The sequence below is a fragment of the Pollicipes pollicipes genome, unplaced genomic scaffold, assembly GCF_011947565.3.
Source record: "Pollicipes pollicipes isolate AB1234 unplaced genomic scaffold, Ppol_2.1 Scaffold_7261;HRSCAF=8764_pilon_pilon_pilon, whole genome shotgun sequence".
In the NCBI taxonomy this organism is placed as follows: domain Eukaryota; kingdom Metazoa; phylum Arthropoda; class Thecostraca; order Pollicipedomorpha; family Pollicipedidae; genus Pollicipes; species Pollicipes pollicipes.
The window spans coordinates 38,350,347-38,373,456 of NW_023597054.1; the positions used below are offsets into that span (position 1 = coordinate 38,350,347).

General features: G+C 60.6%; 1 protein-coding gene across 1 annotated transcript in view; it reads right to left on the reverse strand.

Annotated features, from left to right (window-relative positions):
- Positions 1-23,110, reverse strand: part of LOC119111390 (KICSTOR complex protein SZT2) — a 29,864-nt gene that overhangs the window by 256 nt on the left and 6,498 nt on the right. The window contains exons 9-31 of the mRNA XM_037235202.1: positions 22,875-22,997; positions 22,421-22,637; positions 21,612-21,797; positions 16,452-16,537; positions 14,766-14,825; positions 12,491-12,648; positions 11,925-12,106; positions 11,212-11,426; positions 10,284-10,463; positions 9,612-9,846; positions 9,246-9,392; positions 9,128-9,132; positions 8,794-9,084; positions 8,218-8,431; positions 7,861-7,994; positions 5,502-5,671; positions 5,007-5,110; positions 3,950-3,988; positions 3,570-3,651; positions 3,122-3,253; positions 2,655-2,675; positions 1,506-1,560; positions 191-357 (exon numbers count right to left, since the gene is read on the reverse strand). Of these exons, the coding sequence (XP_037091097.1) occupies positions 191-357; positions 1,506-1,560; positions 2,655-2,675; positions 3,122-3,253; positions 3,570-3,651; positions 3,950-3,988; positions 5,007-5,110; positions 5,502-5,671; positions 7,861-7,994; positions 8,218-8,431; positions 8,794-9,084; positions 9,128-9,132; positions 9,246-9,392; positions 9,612-9,846; positions 10,284-10,463; positions 11,212-11,426; positions 11,925-12,106; positions 12,491-12,648; positions 14,766-14,825; positions 16,452-16,537; positions 21,612-21,797; positions 22,421-22,637; positions 22,875-22,997 (3,203 nt within the window). The remainder of the gene's footprint in view (positions 1-190; positions 358-1,505; positions 1,561-2,654; positions 2,676-3,121; positions 3,254-3,569; positions 3,652-3,949; positions 3,989-5,006; positions 5,111-5,501; positions 5,672-7,860; positions 7,995-8,217; positions 8,432-8,793; positions 9,085-9,127; positions 9,133-9,245; positions 9,393-9,611; positions 9,847-10,283; positions 10,464-11,211; positions 11,427-11,924; positions 12,107-12,490; positions 12,649-14,765; positions 14,826-16,451; positions 16,538-21,611; positions 21,798-22,420; positions 22,638-22,874; positions 22,998-23,110) is intronic.

Here is a 23,110-nt window from a genome sequence, read left to right on the forward strand (position 1 = left end):
CCCGAGCGTGAGCTGGAGAGTGAGACACGGGCCGCCGAGGGACCGGGCTGTGGACCACCGCCAGCCGGAGTCCCCCGAGCGTGAGCTGGAGAGTGAGACACGGGCCGCCAAGGGACCGGGATGTGGACCGCCGCCAGCCGGAGTCCACCGAGCGTGAGCTGGAGGGAGCGGGCCGGGCCGCGCCACTGACCGATGCGAGTCCGAGTACTTGTGCGTGAGCGTGCGGATGAGACCCGAGTACCAGCTGAGCGGCTGCTGCACCAGCGGGCTCAGCCTGGGGTCGATGTCCTCTAGCGGCTGGCAGCAGACCAGCGTCAGCAGCTCCGTCATCTCGGCACAGCTCAGCCCGCCTGCCGACTGCAACACAGACCGGGCGGCCGCTGTCACCGTGGCGCTCCTGGTCCGGCGAGCCGGTGCGGCGCACAGCCAGTAGCGCTCCGCCCGTGACCCCGCTCAACAGGCCGTCTGTCCGGCCGCTGAAGGAGAGGCAGGAAGGAACAGCACACGGCCGGCAGCGCTCCGCTCCTGACCCCGCTCAACAGGGCGTCTGTCCGGCCGCTGAAGGAGAAACAGGAAGGAGTGGCACGCGGCCGGCAGCGCTCCGCTCGTGACCCCGCTCAACAGGGCGTCTATTCGGCCGCTGAAGGAGAGGCAGGAAGGAGCGGGGCATGGACGGCAGCGCTCCGTTCGTGACCCCGCTCATCAGGGCGTCTGTCCGGCCGCTGAAGGAGAAACGGGAAGGAGCGGCACACGGCCGGCAACGCTCCGCTCCTGACCCCGCTCAACAGGGCGTGTGTCCGGCCGCTGAAGGAGAGGCAGGAAGGAGCGGGGCATGGACGGCAGCGCTCCGTTCGTGACCCCGCTCATCAGTGTGTCTGTCCGGTCGCTGAAGGAGAGGCGGGAAGGAGCGGGGCATAGACGGCAGCGCTCCGTTCGTGACCCCGCTCATCAGTGTGTCTGTTCGGTCGCTGACGGAGGGGCAGGGCGGAGCGGCGGCCCCCAGCGCCCAGCGCTTGCAGCTGGATCCCACTAGTGAAGGCAGGAACGGTAACGCAGTGGCAGAGAGGATGCACACTCCCGAATTCCAGATCGGCCTGGTCCATGCATGTGCGAAATCGAGCCAGCACCCACAACGCTTCCCTGCTACAACCCAAACACAAAACCGGCCTGAGACAACACGCGGAGGCCAGTGAAATGGACTCCCCTTATGAGGGCCACAAACACCAGCGGCGTCCCCAGGAGAGTCAGACACCAGCGGCGTCCCCAGGAGGGCCCCAGATACCAGCGGCGCCCCCAGGAGAGCCAGACACCAGCGGCGTCCCCCAGGAGAGCCACAGATACCAGCGGCGTCCCCAGGAGGGCCCCAGATACCAGCGGCGCCCCCAGGAGAGCCAGACACCAGCGGCGTCCCCCAGGAGAGCCACAGATACCAGCGGCGCCGGCGCCATGGTCTTAGCCACAGGCACCAGCGGCGTCTCAGGCGGCCATGGTCTTACAACACATACCGAGCCGCGGGTCCGTTCGTCCTCCTCCCTGAGCCGCTGCCAGAGTGAGTCTCGTCTGAAACAGAACCGTCCTGCTTCAGCCCCAGCGCCACTAGTGCAGTGTCGCCGCGCGGGCGTTCAAAGACGGATAGAGAGCTCATCACAGCCCAACAAATAAAACGATGAATGCATGCGCATTTGACTGCGCATACCTCGGAAACTTAAGCTCATTCATAAGCAGATCACGGTTTGTGAAATAGACAACAGTAATTCATCGCTCGCATTCACGCTTGCGGTAAATAAAACTGTACTTGATAATTTAATGCTTATCACTACCCCATCAACGCAGTGCAAAGACGAAACCCACGATGCAAAGTGCAGACTGGTCTCACGGCAGGTGGGCAGGCGCATAACTTATGCATTAGCTAAGCGGCTGCATAACCCACACACATTTTTAAACGGCTAGCAACATTAAACGCACGTGCTGAAGTGGATGGGTAAGCTATCATCAGTTTTATATTGCTAACATGCACTTTTTGCCGACCGCGCGCTTTTCTTAAAAGGCACGCAATTCGCCCGCGCATCTACAGTTTAAACATGATTCAAAATCAGCAAACATATAGTGGCTCAAACACGGCTAACGTTAGTTCTAACGAGCCTCAGATACAAATGAAACAAACACATTCCTGTCAGGGCTAAATGCATATGCCATAGAAGTTTCTGCTCGGCGGCTTTAGTTTCAAACCGGGCAACAGGTTAGGCGCCTGCGGGGCTCACAGCTCCGTCCGCCGGATAAACACGCGACCTTGAGCCGAAATGTGACGCTGTCCTCCATAACTGGCGGTATTTCCCGTAAGCGTGCGATGCAGTGACCTGGTAGCCTCTGCGTGGGAGGCCATGCAGTGGAACTGGAGTACGACAGGGCTCAGACGAAGGCGTACAGTACACGGGGCCGCCGCCGGGACGCCCCGCCACGGTGTGTGCGTCAACAAACCACAATGACTGTGCTAGCATGCGGAGACAACTGCACGACATCGCGAACAGCTAGGCTGCGGCCAAGACGCCGGGTGCCAGCGTGGCTGTCTGGACGGCTGTCCGTCCATCACCGGACGTCCGAGTCTGCCGCGCAGGGGGATGGGGAGGGGCAGCGCGCAACACGCTCTCGGTTACCTGGTGAACGCGTCCGCCTGGCTGCAACCAGCACAGCGGCGCCGGTCAGAGTCGGCCACACACACACACACGCCTAAACCCACACCCACACAACCAGCATAGCGGCGAACAGAGGCGGCCACACCCACACACCTGAACCCACACCCACACAACCAGCACAGCGGCGAACAGAGGCGGCTGGGCGGGCCAGCGAGAACGTATGCTCTCTCTGGTCTCTATGCTCTCCCAGCACGCTCCGCCCAGCCGGAGCGTGCTGGGCGGGCACGCTCCGGCTCCCGGGCACCGCCGCTCGGCGCGCCATCACTGGGCGGAGCCGACCGAGAGAACGACAGCCGTAACGGGCGACGCGACAGACCGGACTGGTGCACCCTGCACAAAATGACGGCCTCGCGCCACCGGCGTGACTGAACCCATATACAGCGACGGGTGGCGCCTGTACTTGCCGCACCAACGGCCGGCTGACGTACCTGCAGTGGACCTTGGCCCGGCCCACCACCTCCAGGATCCGCCGGCGCACCCGCTCCACCTCGTCGGCCAGCACCACCTGCATGTACTGCTCGTGCGACGAAAAGTAGCCCAGGTAGTGCACCGACTCGGGCCTGCGGCAGAAGGCCGGTGTCAAGGCGACAAGGCGTGGATCAGAGACTCATCACCAACGCGATTCGCCAGTTTTTTTTTGCCTTGGGGAAAATGTCGTGATCATCAGCACGGCACGGCACGGCACTTTTCCCCACATCAGTCGACGTGGGGGAAAAGCTAAGATCATCGGCACGGCAATTACATGCGTTGTGATATGATAAGACAAAACAGATCCAACGTATATTTTCAAAAAGCTCAGCAATTCATAAGGCCACACGCTTTCTCCACAGGAGCCTTGAGCCGCTGCGGACCAAAGCAGCGACCGTGCGGACTCACCTGAGAGTGCTGTACGAGCTGAAGAAGCCGCTGCCGGAGCTGCTGGTGCCGGTGGCGTCTTCGCTGCTAGTGCCACTCGTCTCTGCGGATTCGACGGAGAGACGGTGAATGGCTGGACTCACGCGAAACCACAGAGGATTGACCTCAACTACCGTCAGACGGGATGGACTCGCACAGAAACAGGAAGGGACGCGCCCCTGACCACCATCAGACGGGAGGAACTCGCAACACGGACGGCCTGAACAAAAGAAGTGACGATGTATGAACGATAACCTCACACGATTCAAATTTTCCGACGGCGTCTTATCTAATCACGTCGGTAATGAGGGGCGAGCACGAGGGCGGGAGCCGGCGCGGGCAGGCGGGGCCGGGGAACTCACCGGACCTCTGCGAGCGGCGATCGCGGACTACCACCGAGCCTGCGAAGAGACAGCACCAGCGCCGGTGACTGGGCCGGCCCGCCGCCATCACCGCACGAGGCTACCGACCGTACACCGCCGCAACCACGCACACACCACTGGCACAGACTGAGGCCACGCCACACCAGCGACAGTCGGTGGTCCTTCACCTACACAATGCTCAAATGCTGTGAGCTACGACAGTGGCAGCTACACCGACGCGGCAAACACCGACCGACTATAGCCGGCAAGGCGCTGCTGCCAGACAGAGACGCTAACATAGACATGCCGCGGCTAGCTTCTACCACCGCACACCCCAGTAGCATGCCGCGACACCGCACAGGCAGTCAGCGCGCGCCACAACACCGACCGAGGAAGGCACGGGGATAGGTTATGGAGCAGTGCTGCGGACCTCTCCGCTGCGGAGGAGCCGGCTATCTCGTGTCCCCGCACCGTCGGCCCCCACCAGCGACCCCAGCCGACGGTCCGCCAGATGACGGCTGGCGGAAACGCGGCGAGCAAGGCAGCCATCCGTATCGGCCCAGTGGAGCCGTCAGAAGAGTGAGAGGGTGAGAAGTTACAGCGAGCACGCCGGAAGGTACCGCATAGCCTCCTAACGATGGACCGTGGCGTTGTGTGACGGGACGGGGCGGGGGAACCCGGACTGGGCTCTGACTGACCTTCATGAGCAGGGGCGCCGTGTGGGGGAGCGAGTGCACAGAGTAAAGGGCCCTGACCCATCGGATTAGTGGCAGAGGCGTTATGTGAGACGGAGCAGAGAGCATGGCAACACAGCCAGAGAGCTCCATACAAGCAGCGCCGAGGGTAGGGCCGCTCTGTCAGGCAGCAGAGCACACACAGCCAGAGGCGACTTGACAAAGAAAGAGAGAGAGGGCGAGAGTGAGAGAGGAGAGGAAGAGAGACGCACACAGCGGAGCGGGAGGGGCGGGGGAGAGCGATACTGACCGGAGGATGAGGCAGAGGGGAGGAGGGGCGACACTGACCGGAGAGGGGGGAAGTTGAGCGGTGAGAGACTGACCGGAGGAGGGGGCCGTCGGCGGGTCGGCCAGGACGCCGGGTGCCGTATCCACGCGCCGGTAGTTCTCGAACTTCCTCTCGATGAACACCTTGGGATAGATGTCCCTGAAGACAGTGTATTGTATTAGATACTCATTTCAAGTCCGAGGACCCTGCTGACTCGTCATGCAGCGGTCTCTGAGAGCACCATGTCTGACAGCTGCACACAATTATGCCATACGGGTGTTAGTATGACTATCAGTAATATGCTTGGAAAAAAGGAAACCAATGTTGGAAATCAAGCAAACAGGTAACGCATGTCCGTTTGAAAATACGATTACTGCAACTTAACACACTTCCAAGTCGTCCGTGTTCGATAGCTCAGCACCACCCACACGAACAGGGAATCCCATGCGTTACGATGACATGACGCCCCCGGTATGGTGGCCGCCCAGCCGGCTCCGGCAGGCGGCGGGACGGCACCGCCACATCCTGCGCTGCCGCCGGCGGCACGCACCTGCTGGTCATGAGCACGTAGAACTTGAGCCGGAGCCGGGTGTCGGCGGCCGGGTCGGCCAAGTCGCGGGAGACGACCAGCGCCAGGTCGTACACCACCGGCTGCTGCGCCGGCTCGGCCCGCCGCACCTCGCGCTGGTTCAGTTGCACCAGCACGTACTCGTCCTCGGTCTGCGCGGCGCCGGCCAGAGAGGCGGCCGCCGTCAGATGCCGGTCGGACCGGAGAAAGACTCAGGACGGACAGCGCCCAGGCAGCATGGCACGCCAAGATTATACAGAGATACTGGACTGCAAAGTTCACCAGGCTGGCGTGAAGCTCCAGACCAGCCCACGCCTAGTGCACCCCACAAGCCCATACAAGCCGACAGGTCCGCAGCCTCTCTCCGGGGGGCCGAGCTTGCGCGAGCCGACTGTTCGGTTTCAATGTAGTGACACGAAGGTGCGTCGCGTGCGTGCGCGGATATATCGCTGACTCTCACTCTCGACGCTAGTGGCACCCGGCGCTCGTCAGACCCGATTGACACCAAACCAAACACCTCCCCCTAAGTGATTACACCATCACTTTTAAACACACCGAAAGGAAATGAACTCGACGAAATCTGCGATGAACACACGAATCTACTTAAGTAAATCTGACCACCCCCGCGGACGGTAAGGCGCTGCGGAGTGCGCCGATCGCCTGTTCTGTTCGCCTGTTCGGCGCACTGCGGAGTGCGCCGAAGGACGCCACGGCGGAGCGGCGGCTCCGCGGGTGGGGCAGGCGGCACCTGGGCGGCGGCCGGCTGCATAGCGCCACCTGGCGTGCTCGGCGGCACATCGGCGGCCGCGCCGCCCGGCGTGCTCTGAGGTCCGGGGCTCGCCTGCAGTGGGCAACGGGGCCGCAGGAACCGCCTGTTCCGCCACCAGATCCGCCCGCTCCGGCCGATACTGACGATGACACCAGAGCGGTCCCAGCGACGAGTCTCGGCGTTCTGAACGTCCACGCTGCCGCCGAGCCGCAGGGCTGAGAGTGAACGGGATCGCAGGTCGTGTCGATGTCCAACGTCCTCTGCAATCTTGGCGGCCCTTTCATCGCGCTGGCCGGCTGCCCGCTGCCACTCCGCGGCGCAGGCACGGTGGTGCATAGGCACCGAACCTGACCGCAGCGTGTGGCCGAAAAGGACCTGTGCAGGCGACCGACCGTCGGCCCGCGGTGTTTTGCGCAGCTCGAGCAGACCGCGATCGAGCTGTTCGTCGCTCAGGCGGCCCCCGGCTGACGCGGCACTGACAACCTTTTTTACCGCTTTCACGGCGGCTTCGGCATGTCCATTCGAGCGTGGATATCTGGGAGGCGACATCTCATGATGAACTCCCCACCGCTCCAGGAACCGGCGCCGCGTCGAGGATGCGAACTGCGGTCCGCCGTCAGTCCGCAGCACCGCCGGAACACCAGTGATCGCAGACAGCGTGCGGAGCTGTTTGGTCAGATGGTTTGCTGATGCCGTCCGCGGGCACACGGTGATGTACGGCCAGCCCGACAGTCGGTCCACATCCACGAGATACGTCTAGCTAGCCACGTGAAAATAGTCCGCGGATACGTTCTGCACTGCCGCTGCTGCTGCCGACAAGCGGATAGCCTTCCCACAGTAACAGTTTCACCTCGCAGCGCGGCACTGTTCATACTAGCCGTCTCACTAGCTAATACGGCCCTCCGCTCCCCGACCGGCATTGAGTCGAGCCGGGTGAGCAGCCGATAATCGCACATTTTCTGCCGCCACTCTCAAACCCCCCTCAGCGACGCCTCCGATGTCAGGTGCAGCGCGTAGATGGCACCGGCTGAGAGACATGCGGGTGCGGCGGCAGCAGCAGCCTGCACGACTGCGTCGGCGTCGACCGGCGGCGGAGCTGCTAGACCCTTCTGCGTCAGAGCACGCTCCAACACCGCCTTCAGTCGCGCGTCACGCTGCGAGGCCTCCTGTTGGGCCTAGGCGGCCATCTCCGAGTGCCGCTGGAGCAGCACCGTTAGGCGCGCTACGTGCTCCTCACTGTCCTTCATGGCACCAGTCCGTCACCACTCACAGTGACACGATCACACGCAATCACACCCTGTACACCCGTGTCATCATGGTCCTATCGACCGTGCCATGTTCGGTTTCAATGTAAATGACACGGAGGTGTGTCGCATGCGTGCGCGGATATATCACTGACTCTCACTCTCGGCACTAGCCGCCGCGCTAGCGCTCGGTAGCCGTGGCGCTAGTGGCGCCCGGCGCACATCACGCCAGATTGACACCAAACCAAACACCGACCTCTCTCGCGGTGGGCCGGCCTTTCGCAAGCCCATTCTCTGCTGAGAGCCGGCTCCACGCGGCATCACTCACCGTCTCCTCGCCGCTGTCCTCGAACAGCGGGATCATCCGCAGCACGCGCATCTTGTAGCGCTTCTCGTGCGTCAGCAGGTAGTTGTACAGCTGGTCCGGTGTGGTGGAGGTCTGCTCCTCGAACGTGACCGAGCCTGGCGGCGGCGCGGACGGCGTTACGGCCCACACACCGGCGCGTCATCACCATCAAACCCAAACCTCATGTCGGCGAGCCCGCTGGTGGCGACGATGCAGCCTTGGTGCTCCGGCACTGGCACCGGTGCCCTGGGCAGAGCACATCACGCCCCGGGCCATACCCACGAGCGGACACAGCGACACCACACAGCCGAGCGCGTGCCGCACGGCCGGCCGTCCCACCTGTGGCCATGAAGTTGCGCGCGTGCGTCGGCCCCTTGGGGTAGTAGTTGTAGAAGTCCTCCAGGAAGGAGATGATGTGCAGGCCCTGGCGGAGTAGCAGCGGCCGCCCGCCGACGTACTGCTGCATCATGCGGAGGTGGTAGTCGTGCATGTACGAGTGCAGGTGGGTGTGCGCCCGGATGTCGTCACACTCGGCCAGGTAGCTCTGCACCATCTGCCCGGACAGCGGCCGGCGTCAGACCAGCGGCCGATGTCGTCACAATCGGCCAGGTAGCTCTGCACCATCTGCCCGGACAGCGGCCGGCGTCAGACCAGCGGCCGGCAGCCGGCCAGACTGGCAGCCGAACGAGCGGTTGGACACGGAGAGGCACCCGTGAGGCAGCGCCACCTCTTCGAATGTCACGGGGGAGGGGGGCAGCACAACATACTGCAAATGAGCTCGTGAAATGAAGCGTTACCCCACCGCAAAGTACAGCAAAACCCTCACAGTACCCGGCGTTACATGCCGCGGCTGACCCAGCCGCCGCCAGCGGCAGAGAGCGCGGCGTGTCGCCCCGCCCCCCGTCGGCGGCTGACCTGTGGGTTGATGGGCGCCGCGCGGCCGCGCAGCCGCACGCGCAGCCCCTCCAGCGCGTACAGCTTGACGTAGAAGAAGGGCTCCTCGACGCCGATCTGGAAGAGCAGGTAGCCGCCGCCGCCCAGGATCACCCTGTACAGGTATGCGACGACGGCCGGCTCGGCCGCCTCCGGCCGGCGCGGCCCCTTCAGGCCGTACTGCAGCGGCAGGAAGCCCATCTTCTGCAGGTACTGCAGGTACTCGCCGAGCAGCAGCGTGCAGAGGGTCTCGTGCCAGCGCTCGTCGGCCGCCTGGCGGCGCAGGCGGGGAGACGGCCGGCCGCCGGAGCGGCACGACGTCTCGGAGGGGTGGCGCACGCGCGGCGGCGGCCGGCCGGCGCGCGCCGCGCTCGCCGCCGCCAGCTCGCGCGCCGTCAGCAGCGCCTGGTCGCGCGTGACGGCCGTCTGCCAGCGCCAGGACGGCAGCAGCAGTAGCGGCGTGAAGCAGAAGTGCAGCAGACGGCCGGAGCCCTTCAGAAGACGCACGAAACTCTCCATGGTCGAGTCCTTGTCGAGCGACTCCAGCGTCTGGCACTGGTGGTACAACTTCTTCTGTTCGTCTGTGCACACACAGACGGCGGGGCTGTCGGTCGGAGCAGTTTGGACTAGCCAAGCTAGACTTAGTTGCTTCTTTCTCAAACTACTAAGCAAACCAGTCACATTTGACGGCACGTGGCAATGTAAACGACCCCTCGCCGTGCACTCGGCCACCATCGTCAGACCCATCAGCGCGTTCAAAGGCGATCCCCCGGCCGCCGCCCTCCGTTCGCTACACTGACCTCCCTTCCTGTTGACGCGGTACACCTCGGTCAGCTGCTGGCCGTGGCGGCACACGGCGTCGGCGGCCGGGCCGGGCGGCGGCAGCGGGCCCGGCTTGCAGTCCCGCAGCGTCTCGGTGAAGAGCCTGGTCCGACCGCCGCCGGGCCGATGCGGCCCCGCCGGCTGCGACGGTGGCGCCGCCTGCCGGATCAGCTGCACGATGTGCGACATCTGGTTCTGGTAGATGTTGGTCCCCTGCGCACGGCCGGCCCGCGCGTTATGTCCCGTCGGGAGCGACCAAGCCGGCTGTGACCTCGCATTCAAGCACATGGGCGCAATATGACCACACTTAAATGACCAAAATGCGCAGCGAAATATATCGACCTAGACGAGCAGCTGTATAGGATAGATCTGGCGGGTAGTTGATATGTTTTGCATACCACCAGGGCACCAGACGACAGTGGGTCCATGGCTCGACGTACGCCTTGTCGATGGACTGGTGATATAGCCGTACCTGGTCGGTAGACTGGTGATATAGCCGTCCTGGTCGGTGGACTGGTGATATAGCCGTACCTGGTCGGTGGACTGGTGATATAGCCGTACCTGGTCGGTGGACTGGTGATATAGCCGTACCTGGTCGATGGACTGGCATATAGCCGTACCTGGTCGGTGAACTGGTGATATAGCCGTACCTGGTCGGTGGACTGGTCGTGACGCCTGGTGAACGGCTGGTGATGAAACAGGCCCAGCTTCTGCGCAACGATTGAGTGCAGCAGGGAGCAGCGCGCGTTGGTCCACTGACAGAGGTCCGAGCTCTTGTGGTGCAGGTGCTCCCACTTCTCCTTGGGCCAGTTGTAGGTGTACAGCTCCACCTGGGCGGGGGTGCGGGTCAGTGGGCAGCGGACGGCGGTGGTCCGCTGGACGGGCACAGCTGACGCCGCCGGCATGAACAGCGAGGCCAGCCGTCATCACAGCATCGGGCCAACACCAGCCCACAGACGGTGGGTAGGCGGCCAGTGTCGACCGGCCGGTGCCGTCCGCTGGTGGCCCACAGCAAGCAGAACGCGGTGGTGCCAACGATCTCCTTACTGTAGGTGCCCGACGTGTGTGGGCAACTGTCGCGATGCAGAGGTTCTGCAATGGAAGTGAGACATGCCGCTTCCGGGTACGCAAGTCAGCTATAGATTATGTAGACCATCGCTGTCGTACTGAACGGCCACAGGAGACTCCTCCCCGACATTTTTCGGTGGCCCTCACAGGCTATACGCGGAGCACAAGCACGCCTGGCAAACACCCGTCCCGTGCCATGACCGCCGGGTCAGCGCCCACCTCCCACCTCCCAGCGGCGGTCAGCGCCCACATCCCGCCGGCGCCCATCTCCTACCTCCCAGCGGTGGTCGGCGCCCACCTCCCACCTCCCAGCGGCGGTTGGTGCCCACCTCCCGCCGGCGCCCACCTCCCACCTCCCAGCGGTGGTCGGCGCCCACCTCCCACCTCCCAGCGGCGGCCGGTGCCCACCTCCCACCTCCCAGCGGCGGTTGGTGCCCAAATCCCGCCGGCGCCCACCTCCCACCTCCCAGCGTCGGTCGGCAACCACCTGCCGCCGAGGCTGGCGCCCACCTGTTTGTCATGGACGCGCGCCCAGGCCAGCTTCTGTCGGGGCGGCGGTGGGCCGGCCGAGCCAGCCGTCTCCCCGGGCGAGCGGAACACCAGGCCGGCGCTGGCCGGACCGGGCGACGGCGGCACAGACGAACACTGCGCCGCGCCGCCCTCGGTAGAGCCCGAGCCCTGCAGCTGGCCGCTGAAGCTCAGACGGTGCGCCACAGCGCGCGCGTCTACCGCACACAGAGAGCGAGCCCGTCAGACCTTGCGCCACCGCGCGGCGTCTGCCGCACACAGAGAGCGATCCCGTCAGACGGTGCGCCAACGCGCAGCGTCTGCCGCACACAGAGAGCGAACCCGTCACGGCGCGAGATGCCGCCCACAAGCGCCCCCTTAATGGAGGCGGCAGCGGTGGACGGACAGCCCCCGGATGCTGGTTGGAGCGGAAGTCACCCCAGTATGACACATTAACGGTGAAACTCAGCCGCAGTGGAATGATCAACCATGCCATAAAACGTATCGGAGATGTTTCTTTCTTTGCAGGCGTACACATTCTTACAAGTTTCGTCTCGTATTAGCAAATGTCTCGACCGTTCACATGAGGCCAGCTCTGTCTCAGCAGTAACGCTATCAGTATGTCAACAGCTCATGACCACCGAATGCTGCCGACGCCAGCGTTTCTCGGTACGCGGCCGGCCGGTGGCCGAGGTCGGGCGGCAGCTGGTACGCACAGTCGTCTCTGTATCCGTGGCCGACCAGGATCAGTCCGTCGCAGTTGTCGCCGTCCACCTCTGCCACGTCGCAGAGCACGTGCGGGCCGGCCTCGGTGGCGCGGCACAGGTGGCAGCTTAGCGAAGGGCACTCCTCCTGCACCACCCGCATCAGGCCCGACAGGAACGCGCCCACCGTGTACCTGTCGGTCACGCCGGCCGACCGGCTCACAACGGCTGCCGGCTGGCGCTGGTGGCCGGAGGCTGGCGCCGACAGCAGGCTAACGCACAGTGGGTCGACAGTCTAGTGCAAGGGAACTGTGCAGCGTGGTCAGCTGTACCAGGAGCCGACACTGTTCCGGTTATCTACGTGACGGCGCGAACCGGCGGGTGAGGGCCCCGCTGCCAGCCGCACCATTGAGACGCGTCACCAATGCCGCACCGCGACTGCGGCCAGCCAACCCCGCTGCTCTCGCCACAGACATCACCCTGACATTGGGTCGTCAGCGACGCCGTCTGGCCGGCCGCCGTCGCTCGGCCTGCCCCGAGCGCCGCTCCCTCCCGGCCGGGGCGAGGCGGTGTCTGACCTGTTGCTCAGCTGGACTGCGTGGCGCCGCAGGTTGGGCACGCTCAGATCGCTTCCGAACTCCAGCCACCGGCGCAGGTCGTCACCGTACATGGAGCGCAGTGGCGTGGCCTCCCCCGCGGTGCGCGGGGTGGACTGGCCCGAGCCCAACGGCGCGTCCTGCACGACATGCACGCGGTTGAAGCCGCTGAGCGCGGCGGACATTGATGGATGTGCACTGCACGACGCATATGACCAATATATGTTGAAGAACACGCAAATTTTGGACCTTGGGTAGACAAACAATAATCACTAACCTACAGCATTGCAAACATCACCTCGTTAAAATGGGAGATGACCAAAGCCGGTTTGTTCGAGAATGTCGCACGGTTCGGCCTGGTCTACCGCTAGGGATGTTAGGGCTGAAACTATCACGCATGACAGTGGCCAAGCGATCACGCCATCCCTACTGAAGATGCCTCCTGATCATGACCACTAGGAATGATTGGGACGGCTCTACGGAGGTTGGCCACAGGCGCAAGTGATTGCAATATGAATGTTAACGGCGGGTCCAGTCAGTATCGTTCATACTGAGATCCCTTTACGAAAGCTTTCAGTCGTCAACTGTTTTTCCAGCTACTCCTGGTGCACTGCCGGTAGGTGATTATCATTTGCTGCCCACAAAGCCGACAGCGCACAAGCTCGAGGAGTTGTGTCACCAGTGGTACAAGAAATGCATCGCACGAGCGCCATTAGCCAAACAGCTAAGCACCTTCCGCAAGAACACAACCATATCTCCCTCGGGATTCCAGCCGCCCAGGGCCATCATGCACAGTCGGTGCGGAGTTTGTTAGTGTCGTCCTCGACACCACATAGGGCAGACACGTGACGCTGAGCCCCGCCAATGCAGGCCAGCGGCACACACCACACCACGCCAATGGCACTCCCGCACCGGCGCAGCTGCGGCAGCAAACACACGCCACACCACGCCAGTGGAACTCCCGCACCGGCGCAGCTGCGGCAGCACACTGTTTGCCTTGCTGGCAACAGCAGCATACACAATGCCGTGATGCAGCGGGAATAGACCAGTAGTCGCACAAACTAAGAGATTGGGCGTTAAAGGCGGCAATCAACAGCAGGAAATCAGCTCACTTTAAATGACGATTTTCACATAGAATGCACTCCAATTACAGGACGTTCACAAAAGCGAGCGATAAATATCCGAAATCGTGCAGTGCAATCGTGTCTGCCAGCCATGATTCAGCCTCTAGAAATTATTTGGGAGCATTTCATACACTACCGCGTGGGAGTCCTACTGGTTTCCACATTTAAAAAATATTTTAATTCCTTTTATTACATTCGCTAGGACTTTGCTTGCTGAAAAAAACATAATCGGCTCACTTCTGGGCCATCATGTCACGCATGGGATCACAAATGGCAACTTAACAAAGTAATACACCATATGCGGCATTAGTGATCTAAAAAGAACATACATTCATTTTTTCATTTCATTCATTTTTTTCAACACCAGAACATTCAGAGTCCAAGAGAAGTTCATCAACCTCAGCATATCACGAACAATAAATGATATCAACACCTTTGCCTTCTGTCCTTCACCGCAAAGTTAGGTAACAAAACGTTGTCGTTATGAAAATGACAAATACCAGGTAGTACTCGCCTCCCAATGGGGTCAGTGTTGAGGCTAACACCCTGCAGAAATGTGGCGCTGTAATTTGTTACCGAGAACGTCATCCCATGAATCACGAAAGTAAGCCGCCGCAAAGTGCCCCACAACTAGCAAAAAATGATTTTTTGGTAGGCCCAGCGCCTTCACACACATCCGGTAATGATGGCAGCAATACATAATTTTTCGTGTGCATCCACATCTTAGTGAAAAATGCGTTAAACATTGTGAGCCTGTTTGAAAGCAAGCGATTGACGAGCAATTGCATTCCACAATCAGCAGTCATGACCAGGGAAGTATGCACTATGCAGCGGGGAAGATGAAAAAACCCACAACCAGTTCCCAAGTTCAACCAATACATATCCCGGGTCCAGTTCAACTCAGACGGGGCATGGCTCCTTCATCAATGAGCCATAGCCGTAGCACTACAAAGCCTACAGAGACCAGTCTGGAAGCCTTCGGAAGCTTGCAGTCAGGTCAACATCCAGACAGCAGTACTGCCCGCGCAAGCCGGGGGCGGTAGCACTGTGCATGCAAACAGCGGAGGCGGCGGCGGCAGCGACTGGTGCAGCAGGTGCAGCGCGCTCCACACGTGCCAAGCCGGCATAGTTACCAGCGACAGCGGCGAGCCGTCCAGGGGAGCAGAGCTGGCGACGCTGCGCCGACGCTCCTGCTGCGCGCAGACCAGAACGCAGCAGGCACGGCTCAAACACACGGATCAGACAGTGAGGGCCGTTGAGATCAGACACCAGGACAGCCATCACAATCAGAAGGTATTACGTACGTGGTGCCCACGCCAGGTAGAGTTCTCGGATCTCTTTCAAAGGCGTGACATTCAGTCGAGATGCAAACTATGAGACGGGCTAATCCATGCAAATAAAACCAAGTAGCACCATGTAAGTTTTAGAAATATGCATGCCAGGATGATAGGTGATAACAGACATTGCCACTGAGAGCCCCGATGGTCCACGATACCGAAACAACGCACAAAGTTGCCAACAGAGCATGGCCTGTATCATGTGCAGACAAAGCTATTCTAGATAGATAGGGAAGTGCACTATCTGCGGGTAGAATGAAAGCTTATTCCGTATGCTATCAGTTTATATAAATATATATGTACATAAATATAAATATATGTATATGTATAGACATATATATATATATATATATATATATATATATATATATATATATATATACGGAGGGAGCCGTGGCTATGCTGGCAAGAAATGAACACGAATGTTTTGGATAATTTGTCCAGTCATACAGCGCGGCTCGAAAGACTTTTGGTCGCTTCTCAAGGAAAGACGAGGCAAGTGATCTTGCATGTCACCCCCGCCAGATACACAAGCACGGATAACTGACGCGGCTAGCTGTGCTAGTCAGCTGTGCATAGTTCTGAATGCAACGCCCCTCAAATGCACGAACAGCACGGATGTTTGTCGTAGTTAGCTGTGAACGATGTCGACAACCAGTCCACCTTTGCCCAGCGAGCAAAGATGAACTTTACCAAAGACCTTTACCAAACAGCGGCATCAATAAAGGCATCTCATTTGATGTGCCGGGAGAGAAAATCGTCTATTCGACACTATTGGAAATGGCACGATCCGGAAGTGCCTTGAGAAGTCTGGATTTTTTGGATTATTCGAGAAAAAAACACTGCATGCGCAGCATCCAGACCAGTGCTTGGTACCGGCTGGGTGAAATGGATTCCGCCACTTGGGTTGAATCCCAAACTTGCTAAAACAAACATGAATGTTAAAATTTTCGTTTATGGTAAAATTGAGCCTGAGTCCCAATCTGAATCTGACACGTCTTGTATCTGATTCTGGACATTATAAAATGAATTCTGAACATTACTAAAATAAATCGCTGAATAAATAGTGGAAAGTAAGCGGAATCAAAGTCCAGCAACAGGGAATCGATTCTGGGATTACATTTGATTCCGTTCGATGAGAGCACACGTCTGAGGCAGCATCATAAACACAAGGTGAGGACTTCGGCAATGAAATCCTGGAAATGCTGGGTCGCACAAGCTACACATCGTGCTTTGAGCATAAAAAGACATCGGCGCAAGACACCGAAGCCGGGCTGTGGCGTGGTCTGTAGCACAGGGCCACAGACGGCCTGCCAGACAGCTCAGCTGGCGCGTGATCCGCCCGGTGCGCGTCACAGGGGCCCGGCCTGAGCGGCAGGCCCGACCATCAGGGCCCACCAGCAGGGCGCGCTGGCCTCCGTCCAGAGCCGTCCCGGCCGACAGCCGCCGGCTGCAGCCCCGCGGGGCTCGCCCCCGACTGACCTGAAGCTGGGTCACCGGTGACGAGATGCGTCTGTCCAGGAAGCGGGCCAGGCTGGAGCCGGCCGCCTCGTCCGGCGCGCGGCCCGCTGGAACGGTACGGCCGTCAGCTCAGGGGACGACCGAAGCGACGCCGGGCCGGCGGGTCCGGCAACAGGCGCCAGCGACGCCGCCGAGCAGCTGCGCCGCCGAGCGCCAGCCAGCGCCAGACCAGCCGCAGCCTCGCCTAGGCACTCTGGGCACGCATTTCCCGGTGCCGGGGGGGGACCGGCGACCTTAATGCTGCAGCTGGCGGTGACCGGCAGGAGCCTGCAGCGACCGTGTGGACGGCCGTGTGCTGCGCTAGGCACGCGTAGCTGCTCAGCAGCAGCCACGCCCGGACGGTGTCCCGTTAGTCGGTGGTGAGTGCGTGCTCCCGGGGGCGGACGACGGGGGACGACAGACACGTCATCGGCAGCGCTCAGAAGAGCCCGTCTCCTGTGAGAGCCAACCCCACCTACGGCGGTGCTGCGCCCTCAGCACCCTGATAGCTCGGCAGGCTCCGTCGGTGATGCTAGCCGGCCATTCTCTACATGCACTTCCCCGGGGGAGGCGGCTGGGGCGAGTGTCGAACGAGCCGTCCAGCCCGCGACGCACTCCGTGACCGCGCGGAGGTGTCGCTGCTGACTGGGCGGTGTCAGCGGTCCACTACAGAGTCCAGCGAGCCGCCCAGCCAGGACGCACCCCGTGACCGCCCAGAAGTGTCACTGCCGACCGGGTGGTGTCGCTGTTGACCGGGCGGTGTCAGCGGTCCACCACAGCACAGAGACCCGCCGGGTCCCAGACAGGTCTGGACTGACAGTTAGTTGTTACATACCCATCGCCCGTGCCAGGCGTGTTGTGTGTTAACCCAGGCCAGAGCTCAGAGACTGGTGGGGCACAGAACCGTCACATCAACCACGACAGGCCTCACTGGGGCAAGCTCACAGACTGGTGGGGCACAGAACCGTCACATCAATCACGAGAGGCCTCACTGGGGCAAACTCACAGACTGGTGGGGCACAGCACCGTCACATCAATAACGGGAGTCCTCACTAAGGCAGGCTGATTGACGCACCGCAGCAGACATACACATATACGGGGTATTGCTTTACGGACATTGTTGTTCTCCATTAACCGTTTACAATGTTTACTGGATTTAAGACCAGCACTTCTGATAGTAAACAATTCCTCGCGTGCACATATTGTTATGGCATGCCACGACGAGCGTGAAGAGCGTTTTTTTAAACACAGACCAACAGTGGCACCGACCACGTTTTCTTATGCATCCAGCAAGACCATGCGATGACGGCGGCGTAAACCTCACTCCAGGTTTAAAAGTACCAACGGAGACGTGCATAGCTTCGAGACCATGGATCCCGGAACGCGTGCGTCAGGTAGCCCGGAGGACGCCGCGCAAGCCACGCGGCGTTATTCCAGCAGTGAGAGATGCGCACATGGCGTGCCGCATGCGTTGCACGCATCGTTCACATTTTGGGAGCACCGCATGATTTACGCGCTGCCCTACCCGCTATCTGGCTTACGCACGTTCGGATCACTGCCGTCCCTATCAGCTGCATCCAACGGATCATCGCAGGCGGGCTAGTCCTATCGCAGTCGCCTTTCAGTGAAGCGCTGCACACCAACAGCCAGAGGACAAATGTTTGCATGATTTAATAGCGACACCCGATGCACCTGTGGCACCTCTCTCAGCCCTACGAGCCAACGAGCCATCACACATTGCCCACGCTTCGGCCGGGCTCCAGTCAGTGGCGTGGCCGGGCAGCCCAGACACGGACCATTGCAGCCCAAACATGGACCGCTACAGCCTGGACATGGACCACTACAACTCAAACATGGACCACTACAACTGAAACATGGACCGCCAAAGCTCAGACATGGACCACTAAAGCTCAGACATGGACCACAACAGCTCAGACATGGACCACTAGAGCTCAGACATGGACCACAACAGCTCAGACATGGACCACTAGAGCTCAGACACGGACCGCTACAGCCTCTCATACGCGGACCGCTATGGCTTAAACAATGCCTGGCAGTACTGACAGAGACCGGCACAGCTGACGCACGGCCGCCTGCTAGCTGGACACCAAGCCGGGCACTGAGAGCAGGACCGCGCGGCCCGCCCCGCGCCCACCCCCACAGACGGAGCAGCAGCAGCGGCCGGCGCCGCGTGCTGAGCTTGGCCGAGGGTTGGTTCGCCCCTCACCAGTCGGCCGGCGCCGCGTGCTGAGCTTGCCGGAGGTCTGCCCGCCCCCACTAGCCGGCCAGCTGCGGCCCCATGCGGTGTCATGCCACTCACGGGCGGGCGGCGGCGTCGTCAGAACGATGGCCGGAGCGGGGTCCGCCTGGCGGGCCGGCCCCCGGCCGACGGCCGACTCAAACAACGACATGGAGCGGAGCGGAGGCGGCGGCGGCGGCGGCGGCGGCGGCGCGCCTGCCGGCCGGGCGCAGCCGCGCGCCAGTTACTACTGCGCAGCGGCGGCCACAGCGCCGGCCGGCCACAGCCAGTGCGGCCTACAGTGTACAGTGTGCGCAGCCTGAGAGCTGGTGGCGCCGTGCGAGCCGGGGTGTTCCAGGACGCATCGGCCGATCCGAAGGACCGCGTTACACCCTCAGCTCTCGAGTTTTGACGACATGTTCTGCCAGAGCTTCTCAGGGACGATACACACGCCTGTGACAATGTACACTTGGCACGGCACACCAAGCTCAAAAAAGAGAACAATGCAAGGAAAATGCAATGCAACCTGCCGCGAAATGCATAAAAAATGCGCGATTACATTCAGCATGTAAAGCCTTAGCCAAATTTGTTAACCTGGGTTGCATGGGTATTTTCTAATGTTGACTTGTCTTTGAAGACATTTTCATGTGAAAGTAAACCATGTGGATGCATTCATAACAGCCATGGGTTGATACGCACGGCATTTACATGTGCGGGACGGATATACATATACACTTAGAAAATCACCAACAGTCAGGAACCAGACTGACCTGACGCACATACATGTGCAGAGCCGTACGAAACCGGACCTCTTGAAACCTGACACGCTTTTACCGCACAGGCGACAGCAAGCTCCACACAGCCTCGCGACGGTGCGTCAAAAACAGTGCTCTTTTCTTCGAAGAAAAAAAAGAGCCAACCACGGAAGTTCCAATCAATAGCTCACACGAAAGCCGTTTTAAACTCCCCAGTTTCAACCTCTGCGTACTACACCTAATCCGAACATTGTTACCAGGCGCGCGTGACAGTTCGCGGATTGTTAGGTTTATTGTATTAACCAGAACGCATCTGAAGCAGGCTGATCAGCCGACCCGGGGAATGGCTGGGTGCCTCTAATAGTTCCGTTAGTGCATAAGCAGGAAGCATGGGCCACTAGCTTTCTCCCCTCCCCTTTTCTATCAAGCAAAGATTGCTGGTGGTTTCAAACTCCCACGCGAGGACAAAAAAATACCTACGCCCATAACATGTGGCCAGTATCTGGTCGCCTCAGACCTTTTGTCAACAGTGCTCCTTTTACAGTACCACCAACGCCACCAGGCCGTGGAATGTAGCGAAAAGTCTCAGCCACATGTGGTTCCCAAGTCTGCGGAAGTAGACTATATAGAAAGCGGAAATAGAGAGCTGTACAGTGTTAATGTGATTATTTTGCCTTGTTTGCTGCTGGGCTGCGCTTCTGTAAGAAAAATAGTAAGTTTTGCTCAAGTTCGGTATGTGTCTCTCCATCCCTCTATCTGGTTTTGTGTCTCCGGAAATGGGCGCGCGCAATGTGGATGTTTTTAGCGTTTCACAATGCACACACAAGTCCACTGCCAAACTTCATCACCGACAAAGTCACCCAGCAGATACCGTTGTCTGTCATGAGGCCGACCTACATCCCTCAGTCCTCTCGCCCGCCCCAGCGAGAAACGCCGGAGCAGCTGGAGTCAGGCGCCGCTGCGCCGCCGAAAGCCAGGTGATGTCGCGAAATCTAATGACTACTTAGGGCCGTAATTATAAGCTTAGGTCATAGCTTTCGATGACTAAGGCAGCCACTCCATTTTTTCGATCGAGTAATTCCATTCTGGTCTACACATAGAAACAGGTTTTCAAGTTGTAGGGACAAATGCCAACATCACTTGGGACATAACCCCCAACGCCTTCTCCATACCTGACACCATTTTACTGCCACAGATGTATGCACCGCGGTGTAGCGAGTGTCGTTTGTGCGTTTATTAGATTTTACTCGGTCCGTAGGTACGTCGATTTGCCTAGTTTCCGTCCGTCGCAGCGGACAAATTTCCTGTCGAAAACACCCCTGCAGCGACGTGACACGGAACTGCCGGAGGCCATAACTCTCAAACGTGTGAACCGAGAGACTTGGTACTGTTCCCGACACTTCCATCGCTGTGGATTACCCCCCCCCCCCCCCTGAGACAAAATGTCGTCCAAATCCGAGAGATGAGGGTGTCAGGCACCGGTCAACCTGTCCCAGAACATGCAAGCTCGGGAGGAATGTCGCCAGATGGAGCACGGCGCCCGGCAGGGAAGCGGCCGAAGCAAGCGGGCTTGGCAACCAGAGGTGCCGCGAGCGCACGGCAGCCAACGCCACCCCAGGGTATGCGGCGCAGATCACGTGCGGTCTGTGGGGACCACACGGCAGACCGTGCGGTGGAACATACGGTGGGTGGAGGAGGGGGTGGGTGAGAGGAGTCAATAATCATCGCAAAAAACTGCGGTACGACCGCAACCGAACTGACAACTGTGCAAGAAATGTGCGATACGAGCCAGGTATTGCAAAACAGAAGCATTCATAAATTAGGACCAGACAAGCATTTCCCATGACTAGACAAAATCAAACGCGGCCGACATCTGTGAGGAGATAAGCCACCACGAAAAAACAAACATCAGAGGAGCTGGCCGCCCAGCTGCCGCGGCAGGCCAACCGACGCTAGGGCCGGCGCCAGCCCAGCGGGCCCAGCACCAGCCCAGCGGGCCCAGCACCAGCCCAGCGGGCCCAGCACCAGCCCAGCGGGCCCGGCTCCAGCCCAGCGGGCCCAGCACCAGCCCAGCGGGCCCGGCTCCAGCCCAGCGGGCCCAGCACCAGCCCAGCGGGCCCGGCTCGGCCGGCGGCACGCGCCACTTACCTCGCAGTGCGGCCGCCAGATCGCGGCCGCCGGCGCCCTCCAGCGGCGCGTGCGGCAGCACGTGGCAGACCATGCAGCGGTCCCAGAGCGCGTACCGGATGGCCGAGGGCAGGCGCGGCTCGAGCCAGGCCAGGTTGGCACGGCCCTTCTCCCAGATGTTGAACTGGAGCAGCACGGCGTCCGGACCTGCCCAGGAAGGACCGGGCCCCCTCAGAGGCCAGCTGCATACACATGGTGAGGCGGCGGCGGCGGACGCGGCGGTCCAACCCAGCACGGCTGGCTGCGCCAAGGTCACGGTTAGCAAACACAACTCTGACGCGTTATTGCAATTTACGTCTCCGAAAGCCCTTTCTCCGATTCGCCCACACCGTTATCCTGAGCCACTGGCAACACATATGCAGGTTAGGAAATACACTCAACGGGGCTTGTTAAATGCTGGCCTCTAATCATCATCCCACCAACCGCCTATCACCGCAGGGTCGGACGCACGGCGGCGCCACCGTACCAGAAGGCAGAAGCCGATGTTTAAACGCCCCCCGGTCAGGCGGTAACTGTCTCCATGTTACTGACGATACTGGTATGTGCACATCTCCTCACTAGATGTATGAACTTACAGCAGCTGATCTCTTTCAGTCAGCTCAACACATCCGAGGCAGTACTACACCCGGACAACAACACGGCTGTCAGTATCAACGCGCTGTTAATGCCGTCGGCGCACTTCAAGCTACACAGCAAATCCCCGCCGGTTGCCTCGGTCAGCACGTCACTCAGCCAGCGTGACCAGGTACCGACGCACGCACGCTGCTCACCGTCCCGTTGTGGGTCGTACAGCTTGGTGCTGGTCAGCGCCTCGAACTGAGCGGGCGTCCACTCTATTGCGGCGGCCTCCAGCAGGGGCAGCGGCGGCGGCGGTGGCGGCGCCGACGGCCGCACCGTCGACAGGGAGACGCAGGCCATGCCGCGGCCGCCGTGCTTCTCCGACGGCAGGTATAGGAACATGTCCGAGTCCCCGCTGCTGCCCCAGTCCTGCGCGCACCGCCCAGACGTTAGCGGGCGTGTCCGCATGCTCAGTGCCGGTCCCGTTCACACACTACGAAACGTCGAACACACCGACATCCCTTCCCAGTCTGGTTCACAGTACGGAAATGAGTTGGAACAGATGTGAACCCAGTCTCAACAGGCCACCAACGCCTCCGGAGGGCGGTGGCCGTCCCATCTTCGGCCGCTCTGCCCCACCAGGCTCCGGGGGCGGTCGCCACTCACCCGGAAGTGGTTCTCCTCACGGCTGTCGGTGTACTTGGGCTGGTGCAGCAGCTGCAGCAGGTTGTTGCGCAGGTAGCCGACCACCGAGTCGAGGTGCGGCACGGCCGACGGCGGCAGGGTGAACTGCGACAGAGCGCCCAGCCGTCACACTGGGGGCACGTGCAACATCGGCGCCGGCGCTGGCGCCCGCTCATTGGCCTACAGCTGACCAATACGTGACGGCGCATACCCTCGGA